Source organism: Salmo trutta, chromosome 3 (genome assembly GCF_901001165.1).
Source record: "Salmo trutta chromosome 3, fSalTru1.1, whole genome shotgun sequence".
Lineage (NCBI taxonomy): Eukaryota > Metazoa > Chordata > Actinopteri > Salmoniformes > Salmonidae > Salmo > Salmo trutta.
In genome coordinates, this window is record NC_042959.1 from 71565053 (window position 1) to 71578989 (window position 13937).

General features: G+C 43.9%; 2 protein-coding genes across 2 annotated transcripts; one reads left to right on the top strand and one right to left on the bottom strand.

The window, feature by feature from the left end:
- Positions 1 to 201: 201 nt before the first annotated feature.
- Positions 202 to 10708, bottom strand: LOC115187405 (acyl-CoA-binding domain-containing protein 7). The gene is made up of 4 exons (XM_029746496.1): positions 10542 to 10708; positions 4972 to 5089; positions 4585 to 4647; positions 202 to 503 (listed from the first exon to the last, which is right to left on the bottom strand). The coding sequence occupies exons 1-4, from the start codon at positions 10551 to 10553 to the stop codon at positions 436 to 438; spliced, it is 261 nt and encodes an 86-aa protein (XP_029602356.1). The 5' UTR covers positions 10554 to 10708; the 3' UTR covers positions 202 to 435.
- Positions 10709 to 11222: 514 nt separating this feature from the next.
- Positions 11223 to 13103, top strand: LOC115187415 (ribonuclease P protein subunit p38). Its single transcript, XM_029746500.1, has 2 exons — positions 11223 to 11324; positions 11900 to 13103. Exon 2 carries the CDS (start codon positions 11906 to 11908, stop codon positions 12773 to 12775), a length of 870 nt encoding a protein of 289 aa, XP_029602360.1. The 5' UTR covers positions 11223 to 11324; positions 11900 to 11905; the 3' UTR covers positions 12776 to 13103.
- Positions 13104 to 13937: the final 834 nt, after the last annotated feature.

Here is a 13937-nt window from a genome sequence, read left to right on the forward strand (position 1 = left end):
TATCAAATAAATAATTAATGTTATGGGAAACACTGTTCATTCTGTTTTCATACTTAGTGAGCTTTTGCATTGTTAATGAATCACTCAGTATTTATCTCAATAGTGTGTGTCATCTTTAGAGGTAAGAAGACAGGAACATAGAAAATATAGAATATTGCCCTCGTTTATCATCATATATCTACAAATAAAATAGACTGAGCGTAATTTAAAACAATGTTTTATTAAATCATAAATTCAACATCCCAAAAGTGCATAGGGGTTTATAGCAAATAAACTCCACATTTTAAGACAAGAAAGTTCAATCTAAGGAGAAAAGATTTATAATTTTCCTAGTGCAGTAGCTTCTCATAACCTATGGCTTGTGGCTGAATGAGATACAGCTCTCCTCATAATAACATATTCTAGTCACACCCTGGATACAATTTCATCATCATATTAGTATTTGCTGATGATCTCCTTAGCAAGTGCGATGTAAGCTGTCATAGCATCCTCCTTGGACATACCTATAAAATAAGAACACAAATACAACATTTACATTTATTTAACCAGGTAAATCCCATTGACACCCAGAGTCTCTTTTTCAAGGGAGACCTGGCCAAGAAGTCAGCAACTATCAATACATTACAGAATTAAAACATACAACAACATGATCCAGACTCAAAAAAAGCATTTACACTCCTCTGTAACAGAGTCTCCCATCAATATTTTAAATTCATTCAGTGGCACTAACATATCTAGATGAAGAATGGATTGTAGATTATTCCATGCATCTGGTGCACAAGAAGAGAAGGCAGCTTTGCCTAATACTGTGAATGTCCTGGGGACTTTAAGTAGCAACCACCTAGCAGACCGGGTATGGTAACTGCTGGTGGTGAAGGAGACCAGACTACAGAGGTAAAGAGGGAGTTTACCCAAAAGGGCTTTGTAGATGAACACATACAAATGGATCTTTATGCGCATATAAAGTGAGGTCCAACCCACCATTTGGTACAATGTGCAATGGTGGGTGAGTGACTAGGCATTTGTAATAAAGCGCAAGGTTGCATGATAAACAGAGTCCAGTCTCTGTAAGACGGAGGAGGTTGTACGCACATACAACAAGTCACCATAATCAATTACAGAAAGAAAAGTGGCCTGAACAAGCTTCTTTCTAGCCATTAGCAGGAAGCAAGCCTTATTACTAAGATAAAAACCCAATTTCAATTTAAGCTTTGTCACAAGATTATCCACATGAACTTTAAAGGAGTTGCCAAACGTCAGCCTCGAAACCTTAATGACGTGGAGAAGATCTGCAAAGAGGAGTGGGACAAAATCCCTCCTGAGATGTGTGCAAACCTGGTGGCCAACTACAAGAAACGTCTGACCTCTGTGATTGCCAACAAGGGTTTTGCCACCAAGTTCTAAATCATGTTTTGCAGAGGGGTCAAATACTTATTTCCCTCATTAAAATGTAAATCAATTTACAACATTTTTGACATGCGTTTTTCTGGATTTTTTTGTTGTTATTCTGTCTCTCACTGTTCAAATATACCTACCATTGAAATTATAGACTGATTATTTCTTTGTCAGTGGGCAAACGTACAAAATCAGCAGGGGATCACTTTTTCCCCTCACTGTAGGTATTTGGTTGGATGACACTTTTTCCTTGGATAAGCCACCAGATGTGACAATGCTAACGTTCTCTGGCAGAGTTCTAGCTCTGGTAAAAGTCATGAATTTAGTTTTTTGTATATTCAAGACCAGTTTGAGGCCATAAAGGGAGGCCTGCAGTGACCGAAAAGCAGTCTGGAGCTCTTCAACAGCCTGAACCAGAGAAGGAGCACATGAATATATAACTGTATCATCACTAGGGATTCATAGACCTTGGCCAGGATAGGGAGTTTAGAGATCGGACAATAATTATTAGCATCTGAGGGATCTCCACCCTTTAGCAGTGGGAGGACATAAGCTGATTTCCAAATGCTGGGTATGGAATTGGTCAAGAGACTCAAGTTGAAAATGTGAGCCACAGGTTCAGTAATAATACCAGCTTCTATCTTTAAGAGGTAGGGGTCCAGGTTGTCTGGACCTGCAGACTTTTTAGTGTCTACAGCCTTTAGTGCTTTATAGACCTCAGTATAAGAAACAGGCTCAAAGTTAAAATGGTTCACATGAGGGCCAATATCATAGTTGACTGTAACAGAGCTTACATTAGAGGCCTGGGCCCCACCATTATCAAAAACTGAACCAGCAGATATGAAGTGCTTCTTAAAAACCCCTACAATATGGGCTTTATCCTTCATTAAATGGTCAGGAAGGCCAGAGGATACATTAGAACCTGACACTGATTTGATTAGCTTCCAGAACTTGGTAGGGTTGTTTAGGTTCTCTGTGACTGTATTTAAATAGTAATCTGATTCGGACTTCCTGATCAATCCTGTGCATTTGTTTCTTAGCGCTCTGAAGTAGGTCCAGTCAACAGGAGCATTTGTATGTCTAGCTTGAGCCCAATAGATATTTCTAATTAATTCTGCCAAGTTATCTGAAAACCAGGGATTGTCCCTTCCACTGATTCTACATTTCTTCACAGGGGCATGCTTATCACAAATCGACACAAATTTCATATAAAAATAGACCCAGGCAGTGTCAACATCGGGAATCAGATTTACTGTTAACATTATGGTACAGAACGCGTATTATGGTAAGAACGCTTGTTCATCAAACTGTCTAAAATGTATTTTAAAAATATACCGGGGTTTGGACATTTTTGTATTTCTAACAAGCAATTGCACAGTGATCACTGACATCATTACAGAATATCCCAGTCGGTGTGTATTTGGGAGGGGTATTCGTTAGAATAATGTCCAATAGCGTTGATTTGTTAGGTGCTCTGGGATTCGGTCTTGTAGGCGCATTAATTAATTGAGCGAGATTCAGAGAGTCACACAGTTCTTTAAAAGAGAAGAGTCAGATACATATGTAAGCATGTCCCAGTTCAAATCTTCTAAAATAATGAATTCAGAGTCATTTAGTTTGTGCAGGACATCAGAAAGAGAGTTAAGTGCGTCTCCCGAAGCCGGTCTGTAGCTCCCGACTACAGTGATGTGGGAGTCCTTATATATGTTCACTTTAACCGCAAGCAATTCAAAATGTTTGGCTTTGGTAATCGAGATCATTTCAGTGGTGTTAAACTCGGATTTAACATAAATTGAAACCCCTCCTCCTTTACTAATCCGATCTAAAAACCGTGTACCTATCAATACAAATCGAGTTATTTGACACAGATTTCTTTAGCCACGTTTCTGATAAAACCATTAGATCTGCATTTGTCCTTTTGGCCCATATTCTAATCATGTCTATTTTTTACAAATATTCTTCTGATATTAACATGCAAGAGGCCAAAACCTGCTGTTTTTAAAATCATAGGGAGTCGGTAAAGATTGCATGGTATCTACCGGCCCAGGGTTTGGTCGCACATTACCAGAGATCATCAATAAAAGCACAACAATATATCTCAGTTGCCCAATACGTGAGGATTTGGTGGAGCCAGCACCATTGTCAATAAAACGAACTGAGTCTTTCGACACAGAAAAAAAGTAATTCAATAGTTTGAGATTTTGGAAGTATGCCATCAAGTGTAGGTCCAGTTGCGTTTGAGAGTGGTACAAATGTAATTGCAGAGAGAGACCAATTTCCTAGTGGTATTGACATGATGGTCTCGTCGGAGTGTTTGCAAATTGAAGGGCATAAGGCGAAGATAATTCACTCACCCATTGATCATTCAGCCTATTTAATCCAGGATGGCATTGAGTAAAGAGCAGTAACAGATACATAATGCCGGTTTTTAGAGGTATTTCAGCACAGGTGTGCAGCGACCAGTAGACGTTGTGTATAACAAGGTAGATTTTCCCACCGCCCACGGTGCATCAGGTTTTCCAATCCGATAACCGCTTCTCCGCTCCTAGTCTTCAATGCGCACCTGCGCTCGCGTAACAGGCCTTGCGCGCAGACAGGCGCTCCTGACACGGCGAGCTCCAACTCCAGAAAGGTGTAATAAAAAATAAAGGCCTTCTCAATCCGAAATCTTTGTATAAGTAAATGTCGTATAATAGAGACTGAGATATAAAAATAGTTGTTATATACAGCATCCACCTTCACGTATAAAGTATTTGCTTCTGTAAACAGGACCAGGGTCATTAAAACATAAAAACTCTTAAAACTCTACTCTCAAGGATCACACATACAAACGGACAGATTGATTGGCTACCATCTTGGATTCTTGCCACTGTAAGTCTGGTAACATACATTCAAATTAGAGCAACATCATCACACATACACACACTCTCCCTCACTCACACACGCACCAGTGTACACTATATTATTTTCAATTAAACGTGTTGGTGAATGATGATTGCAGCCTTCAATACCAAGTACAATCTCTAGATGGGTGTTATCATTACCCCTTACTGTAGCATTCTGTTCACTAAATGTTCATCACTGGATTAGAATGTTCCAAAGACTGAAACAAGGGTAGAGGATGGAGGGCTAGTGTGGAGGCCATTCCTTTTTTCCATTATGAGAGAAGACAAAATCCTTTTATTTTACCTTTCCTAGAATCCCAGGCCTCCCACTTGGCTTTTCCCTTCATGTCTAACATGCCTGGTTTGTCTGTGGAGAACAAGAGAGGACAGTATTTAGGACATCAGTGGTGACTGGTAAAAAAAATGAAGAGAACTTCAGAGGAACCAGACCAGATTTAAGGTTAGGCTTTACGTTCTATTGGCCTACCAATACTAGTGTGGGTATCTGATATGGCCATTTTGGAAAGCAGTTTTCTGAAATCTGGGAGATGAGCGCCCTATCTACCCAGAATTTGCTAAAATAATTGTTATTCTCTCCATATAATTGTAATGGTCCTTTCACTTGTGTATGTTCTGTACAATTATGTATTTCAATTAGCATGTTTTAAATGGCACAAAGAAAATTCCGTACCAATGTTGATGTCTCCAAATATGGCCTGCTTATACAGACCATACATGTCCAGCAGCTCCTGGTCTGAAGGTCTGGACTTCACCTTCTTCACATCATCTGCTACTCGCTCAAACTCTGCCTGCACAGAGAGATGGAAGAATGGAGGGAAAGGGTCAGATGGGAAAACAATACAGCAAAGAAACTCCAGGATGTAACCTAATCTACAGCACTACAGCCTATTACTGCCCACTACCGAGCAGCCAAACAGTGGGTCCTTATTCCATTTAGAGCTGTGGATGCCAATTTGTTCGCATGAATAATCTACTTTACACAGATCTGCAATAAAAAAAAAACAGCAAGGCTAAATGGGACAATGGGCACATTCATCTAATCAGAAAGGAAACCCCCAAACTAATTTCTGTTCCACATGCAGTATTAATAAAACAAAAACACTTTTTGGTTGTACATTCATTCAATCTCACTACAGTGTAATGTTAAGTTGGCCCAAAACCAACCAGAAGAAAGTTGACACTGTAAGATCATCTGGTTGTTTCAACTTTCTTCTGGTTGGTTTTAACTTTCAACTTTCTTCTGGTTGGTTTTAACTTTCAACTTTCTTCTGGTTGGTTTTAACTTTCAACTTTCTTCTGGTTGGTTTTAACTTTCAACTTTCTTCTGGTTGGTTTTGGGCCAACTTAACATTACACTGTAGTAAGATCAAATGAATGTAAGATCAAATGAATGTAAGATCAAATGAATGTAAGATCAAATGAATGTAACAGTTCTCTCACAGTTCTGGGTGACTTTAACCTCCCCACGTCTACCGTTGACTCTTTCCTCTCTGCCTCCTTCTTTCCACTCCTCTCCTCCTTTGACCTCACCCTCTCACCTTCCCCCCCTACTCACAAGGCAGGCAATACGCTTGACCTCATCTTTACTAGATGCTGTTCTTCCACTAATCTCATTGCAACTCCCCTCCAAGTCTCCGACCACTACCTTGTATCCTTTTCCCTCTCGCTCTCATCCAACACTTCTCACTCTGCCCCTACTCGGATAGTATTGCGCCGTCCCAACCTTCGCTCTCTCTCTCCCGCTACTCTCTCCTCTTCCATCCTATCATCTCTTCCCTCTGCTCAAACCTTCTCCAACCTATCTCCTGATTCTGCCTCCTCAACCCTCCTCTCCTCCCTTTCTGCATCCTTTGATTTTCTCTGTCCCCTATCCTCCAGGCCGGCTCGGTCCTCCACTCCTGCGCCGTGGCTCGACGACTCACTGCGAGCTCACAGAACAGGGCTCCGGGCAGCTGAGCGGAAATGGAGGAAAACTCGCCTCCCTGCGGACCTGGCATCCTTTCACGCCCTCCTCTCTACATTTTCCTCTTCTGTCTCTGCTGCTAAAGCCACTTTCTACCACTCTAAATTCCAAGCATCTGCCTCTAACCCTAGGAAGCTCTTTGCTACCTTCTCCTCCCTCCTGAATCCTCCTCCCCCTCCCCCCCTCCTCTCTCTCTGCGGATGACTTCGTCAACCATTTTGAAAAGAAGGCTGATGACATCCGATCCTCGTTTGCTAAGCCAAACGACACCGCTGGTCCTGCTCACACTGCCCTACCCTGTGCTTTGACCTCTTTCTCCCCTCTCTCTCCAGATGAAATCTCGCGTCTCGTGACGGCCGGCCGCCCAACAACCTGCCCACTTGACCCTATCCCCTCCTCTCTTCTCCAGACCATTTCCGGAGACCTTCTCCCCTACCTCACCTCGCTCATCAACTCATCCTTGACCGCTGGCTACGTCCCTTCCGTCTTCACGAGAGCGAGAGTTGCACCCCTTCTGAAAAAACCTACACTCGATCCCTCCGATATCAACAACTACAGACCAGTATCCCTTCTTTCTTTTCTCTCCAAAACTCTTGAACGTGCGGTCCTTGGCCAGCTCTCCTGCTATCTCTCTCAGAATGACCTTCTTGATCCTAATCAGTCAGGTTTCAAGACTGGGCATTCAACTGAGACTGCTCTTCTCTGTGTCACGGAGGCTCTCCGCACTGCTAAAGCAAACTCTCTCTCCTCTGCTCTCATCCTTCTAGACCTATCTGCTGCCTTTGATACCGTGAACCATCAGATCCTCCTCTCCACCCTCTCCGAGCTGGGCATCTCCGGCGCGGCCCACGCTTGGATTGCGTCCTACCTGACAGGTCGCTCCGACCAGGTGGCGTGGCGAGAATCTGTCTCCGCACCACGTGCTCTCACCACTGGTGTCCCCCAGGGCTCTGTTCTAGGCCCTCTCCTATTCTCACTATACACCAAGTCACTTGGCTCGGTCATATCCTCACATGGTCTCTCCTATCATTACTACGCAGACGACACACAATTAATCTTCTCCTTTCCCCCTTCTGATAACCAGGTGGCGAATCGCATCTCTGCATGTCTGGCAGACATATCAGTGTGGATGACGGCTCACCACCTCAAGCTGAACCTCGGCAAGACGGAGCTGCTCCTCCTCCCAGGGAAGGACTGCCCGTTCCATGATCTCGCCATCACGGTTGACAACTCCCTTGTGTCCTCCTCCCAGAGTGCTAAGAACCTTGGCGTGACCCTGGACAACACCCTGTCGTTCTCCACTAACATCAAGGCGGTGACCCGATCCTGTAGGTTCATGCTCTACAACATTCGCAGAGTACGACCCTGCCTCACACAGGAAGCGGCGCAGGTCCTAGTCCAGGCACTTGTCATCTCCCATCTGGATTACTGCAACTAGCTGTTGGCTGGGCTCCCTGCCTGTGCCATTAAACCCCTACAACTCATCCAGAACGCCGCAGCCCGTCTGGTGTTCAACCTTCCCAAGTTCTCTCACGTCACCCCGCTCCTCCACTCTCTCCACTGGCTTCCAGTTGAAGCTCGCATCCGCTACAAGTCCATGGTGCTTGCCTACGGAGCTGTGAGGGGAACGGCACCTCCGTACCTTCAGGCTCTGATCAGGCCCTACACCCAAACAAGGGCACTGCGTTCATCCACCTCTGGCCTGCTCGCCTCCCTACCTCTGAGGAAGCACAGCTCCCGCTCAGCCCAGTCAAAACTGTTCGCTGCTCTGGCACCCCAATGGTGGAACAAGCTCCCTCACGACGCCAGGACAGCGGAGTCAATCACCACCTTCCGGAGACACCTGAAACCCCACCTCTTTAAGGAATACCTGGGATAGGATAAAGTAATCCTTCTACCCCCCCCCCCCCGAAAGATTTAGATGCACTATTGTAAAGTGGTTGTTCCACTGGATATCTTAAGGTGAATGCACCAATTTGTAAGTCGCTCTGGATAAGAGCGTCTGCTAAATGACTTAAATGTAAATGTAAGATCAAATGAATGTACAACCAAAATAAAAAAGGGGTGTGCAGTGCATTCAGAAAGTATTCAGACCCCTTCACTTTTTCCACATTTTGTTACGTTACAGCCTCATTCTAAAATTGATTAAATAATTTCACCCCTCATCAATCTACACACAATACCCCATAATGACAAAGTGAAAACAGGTTTTTAGACATTTTTGCACATTTATAAAAATTAAAACCAGATATCACATTTACATAAGTATTCAGACCCTTTACTCAGTACTTTGTTGAAGCACCTTTGGCAGCGTTTACAGTCTCACGTCTTCTTGGGTATGACGCTACAAGCTTGGCACACCTGTATTTATTTATTTTATATTTATTTAACTAGGCAAGTTAAGAACAAATTCTTATTGTTACAATGACGGCCTACCCCAGCCAAAACAGGACGACGCTGGTCCAATCGTGTGCCGCCCTATGGGACTCTCAATCACAGCCAGTTGTGATACAACCGAGAATCGAACCAGGCTCTGTAGTGATGCCGCTAGCACTGAGATGCAGTGCCTTAGACCGCAGTGCCACTCGGGAGCCCCTGTATATTGGACCTGTGACTCTAGGTTTTTAATACAATCAGTTGGTTAGATTTATTTCCCCCCTTACTGAAATAGTTGTTCCTGTTCAAATGGTTTAGGTTGTCTTTTTTTATCAAGTTTCCTAACCCTGACAGTCATTCTGAATGTAGGTTGCGGGTGAATAAAAAGTCCAACTGTTGGATATCTTAACTCTGGCTGGATTACAATAAGAACTACACATCACTTTGCAAGCCACCAAAATGTGACTTGCAGGCCTAATGTGGCCTGTAAACCAGGAGTTTCCTAACACCACTGTGTTAGGGTAAAACGAGGCAATCAAAGTAAGGCCTTATGATACGTGTAATGTATTGTCAAGTTTAATTTTATTTATTTATTTTACCCCTTTTTTCTCCCCAATTTCGTGGTATCCAATTGGTAGTAGTTACAGTCTTGTCTCATCGCTGCAACTCCCATACGGGACTCGGGAGAGGCGAAGGTCGAGAGCCATGCGTCCTCCGAAACACAACCCAACCAAGCCGCACTGCTTCTTGACACAATGCCCATCCAACCCGGAAGCCAGCCGCACCAATGTGTCGGAGGAAACACTGTACACCTGGCGACCTGGTCAGCGTGCACTGCGCCCTGCCCGCCACAGGAGTCGCTAGTGCGCGATGAGACAAGAATATCCCTGCCGGCCAAACCCTCCCTAACCCGGACGGCGCTGGGCCAATTGTGCGCCGCCCCATGGGCCTCCCGGTCGCGGCTGGCTGGTCAAGTTGAATTTTAATGATAAACATTTACCTAGGAACTTATTTGGCGAAAGCCACAGGCCTTTAAAATGAAAGAATTCAACAACAATGTCTCCGTCACTAACAAATATAGTCATGGGTGGTAACTCTACCATTCCCTCAAAAAGAAAAGTCACCATGTGAAATATGCAAATTAGGCTTTAAACCCCAAACAGTGTAACAGTGTTTTTGTTTAACACTAATAGGAATTAACTCTTGATCAACACTAGTGTTGAACAGAAATAACACAGAGTTCATTATCTCATAGTGTTACATTTGAGTAACACTGACAAGTTTAATGCAGTGTTCATTTTTTACACTTTCTGAGTGTTACATTTAAGTGTTATAAAAAAAGTACTTTTTACACTCTATAGTGTGGGACCATATGTACTCTGAGATGGTGATAAAATTAACTCTTTAAGTGTTGATTTAACGATGCAAAATGTGCTGTGTACATAGTGGGAGCAGCACAGCAACAACATTATTGCTTAATTATAATAAGTAGTACATGCAATGTTTCATTCTAATAGGTTACAGTAGCCTAGCTATTATTGGTCTTGGAATCGTGACAGCACTGCAGTCTGTAGAAACATCAATATTTGATCTCAAGGGCCTCTGTTGATGACGGCAGCTGGTATCCAATACACCTCAGCATCCTTGCGCATAATTCCGAGATGGCTAGCAAATCAAGCTCTAAATGTCAAAAACAATACACAGGCATGACTCAGTAAATAGAGAACATAACGGTAAACGTAGTCTATATGTGTATGTACAAGCCTACCTACCACCAGCTACCACATCAGTCGACCAATCGCATCTCTTACAAAAACGTAGGCCTAACCCCGTTATCTAGATCGACTCATCACTTAGATAGAAGATGTGTACGCCTAGTGTGCAGGGAAAACATAGCCTACCTGAAGAGACATCTCGCAAAGTTAAACTCCGTAGGCTAATGTAGGTAGTATTAGCCCAAAGTGTCCTCTCGGCTGTGTGAATAGCTCTGACTGCAGCTGTAACAGACTGGGAGCTTACAGTAAATATCGGTCAACGCCTCGGGAGTCGGGACCGCAGTGGGGTGGATAGACAGCTGATTTGACGTTGAAATAAAATACGATTTAAAAAGGACACTCGCATCAATGCAAGTCAATATTGGATTTTTCGCGTTTCATGACCAAATCATACTGTATAAAATTGATTGTGTAGCTCAATGAATATTCTAATATAGGGACAATTCACATGGATTGAATTTGTGGCATGTTTAGCATTTGGAGGCAGTGTTAGGTAAAAAAAAATATATTTTGTAATTTGGACGTAGAAACAGTGATTGATGGAGGATGAGAGATGGTAGGCTACCATCCTACTGGAGCTCAGCTGGACTCCGTTCAGTTTGATTTCAGCAGGGTCTGATTCAGGAGACTGAACGCTTGGCAGCATCCAGTGGTTCTGATGGGTCATATGGTTTGTAGCAAGTGTTATTAGGTGGCTTTGGTTTTTCTTGGTAAATTGTCAATATAATATTAGAAGATTGTTTGGTGGCCTTTTGCTCGTGGCCAAATTGATTAGCTCAATGCGCGTTTGAAGGGCGCGGCTATGTTGAACGTCATCAACCGCAGACATACAATATGGCTGCGCCCATGGACACAGCACATTAGTTGTGTGCACTGACCTACAACTGCTTTTTTATTGTTATAATTGAGGTAAAAACCCGACGGCTGTGGCTATATAACTAACTATGGCAGTTTGTCAGCTCGATATGTTTAATTTAGGTTTGTTTGCTAACTTGTTAAAACTACTCGCTATATCTATAGACATGCTGGGAAATGTGTCTGTCGCTGAATAACTAGTTAGCCAGCCAGCTAGCTAGCTAAGTGATGTGTAGTAGTGATTGAGGGGGAAACATTGTTACAGGGCAAACTTACTACCTTTACATACAGGTTAGAGGACCACAGTACAGAGGCCTTATTTTACTTTATCTGACGATGTAATCTGATTACAGATCTACCCCTATGATCTACCCTCATAGCCAAAGGCTGTAGTGATACTTTCAGTGTTTTTTTGTGTTCGTTTTTATGGCAAAGGTTGTACTGTGCTAACAGGGTTTAAGCCAACCCCGGCATCATCCATCATTCACTACTGTGAATTAACATTCATGGAGTCTACCCCACAGAACTAGAGCAATAGATTATATTTATATGCTACCCTGCTGGTAAATGTGATAACATATGGGAGTTGAGTCAGCAGTTCATGTGAATTCCTCCTGTCTTCACTCCAGATAAAGATGGCCACTCCAGGCAAAGTGTCGAAAAAGGAGCGGAAGAAGCAGATCCCAGCTAAGACGTCCCTGAACTCCCCCTACAGACTGCAATGGAGCCCGCTGCAGAGTGATGATGTACACTTCATCCTGGACACTCTGAAGAGCAGACTGTCAGCAACTGGCCTGGAAAAGAAAGAGGTGAAAGGCTTTCGACAGTGGGGGAAAAAGAGAAATAAGAACCCACCTACAGGACATGACTCGGTAGCTGAGCCCCCACAGATACCCCTCGACACTGTAACACCGGAACGTCCTGTTAAACCCAGAGAGCAAGGCTGGACTGACGTAGCCGCTAGGAGGCAGCTGGCCATCGGCATCAACGAGGTCACCAAGGCTCTGGAGAGGAACCAGCTCCGGCTGGTGCTCGTGTGCAAGTCGGTCAAACCGCCGCATATGACGAGCCACCTGATAGCGCTGTGCCGGACGCGGGGCGTGGCGGCATGCCAGGTGCCGCGTCTCAGTGAGAGTGTGGCGGGACTGCTGGGGCTGAAGTGCGTCCTGGCACTGGGATTCAGACGAGGAGACAGGAATGAGGATGGGACGTTCTCCGACACTGTGGAAGCCATTGTACCCAGAGTGCCTGCTCTGCAGGTTGCCTGGATACCAAGCCCTCCCAGTGGAAAAGGTGCAACAGTTGAGGGGCAGGTAGGAGAGGAAGAGGGAACAGCTGAGGGGCAAATGGAGATGGGAGAGGAGACAAGAGGCCAAAAACGGAAAATTGAAGACATTTCTCCAGACATTACAGAATGTCCATCCTGCGTACTTCAGCCTCTTAAAGTGAAAAAGATTATCCCGAACCCCTCTAAAATACGGAAACCAAAGACTAAGAAAAAGTAGAAGCAATTTATGTACAAAATATGACATGAAACGGTAGTGTAGGCAGCCCTGGATGCTGATTGGAGGTGGAGGTCTCTGCTGCCAATCTGGAGGAAACACTCCCAAAATCCCATGGAGGACTTAAATGAAATAAATGAGACAGCACACTCAGATGTATCTTTTAAAGTCTAGATGAGTTTATTCCATCATGCTGGTATAGCTTGCGTGAGTATTTGAAACATATTCAGTATTTGGATGAGAGGTCCTGTCTAAACGCTGCTGGTTCTAATTCCTCATTTCTTTTACAGCCTGCCAAGGAGTTCAATAAAAATACTGTTTTTCAGTTAGAGAAAGGTGTGTGTCATTTCAAAACTACACATTTTGATATTATATATTTTTAAAAAACATCTTAAATAAGGCAAGGAATTTGGGTGCTCTCACTAGGGGTATCTGCATTGTATCAAAAACTGTCTCATGCTCAAATTCAAACAAGTTGAAGTATACATCCACAACACTCAAGGCGCCCCTGGGACTAGTAAACACATGGCTGATTCAGATTCACGGTTTTGGGGATCAGTTCTATTTCAGCCATCTTTATTTGAATGCCCAGTGTTCTGTGCCATTGACATAGGTCGTCTTCCCTTGCTCAGACGTTGCATGCCACATCATTGGCTGTGCCGTCGGGCACCAGATTGCTATAACATGGTTAGCTGATACGCAAAATACCTATCCAGGCATTGTAAGATCTAGCATGTATCAGCAACGTCTGAGCAGAGGAGCCTGACCCTTACCTTGGTTTGGGCACAGCCCCAGATGCAGACCACGTTCACAGAGCCACACCTCAGAAACGCTTAAAGCAAGTAACCTGCTCTTTCCATGACAAACTGACTTAGTGAAAGCTATGATCCCTTATTGATGTAACTTGTAAATCGGCTTCAATCAGTGTAGATGGTGAGGAGACAGATTAAAGACAGTTTTAAGCCTTGAGACATGGATTGCGTATGTGTGCCATTCAGAGGGTGAATGGGCAAGACAAAATATTTCAGTAACTTTGAACGGAGTATGGTAGTAGGTGCCAGGGGCACCGGTTTAAGTGTCAAGAACTGCAACGCTGCTGGGTTTTTCACTCTCAACAGTTTCCCGTGTATCAAGAATGGTCCCCTACCCAAATGACATCCAGCCA

Excerpts from the sequence above, each read along its gene's own strand:
- LOC115187415 (XM_029746500.1), top strand. The coding sequence starts at position 11,906 with ATGGCCACTCCAGGCAAAGTGTCGAAAAAGGAGCGGAAGAAGCAGATC.
- LOC115187405 (XM_029746496.1), bottom strand. Across the intron at positions 4,648-4,971 it reads ATTTGGAGACATCAACATTG|ACAAACCAGGCATGTTAGAC; the intron begins GTACGGAATTTT and ends TGTTCTCCACAG. Across the intron at positions 504-4,584 it reads GGCCTGGGATTCTAGGAAAG|GTATGTCCAAGGAGGATGCT; the intron begins GTAAAATAAAAG and ends CTTATTTTATAG.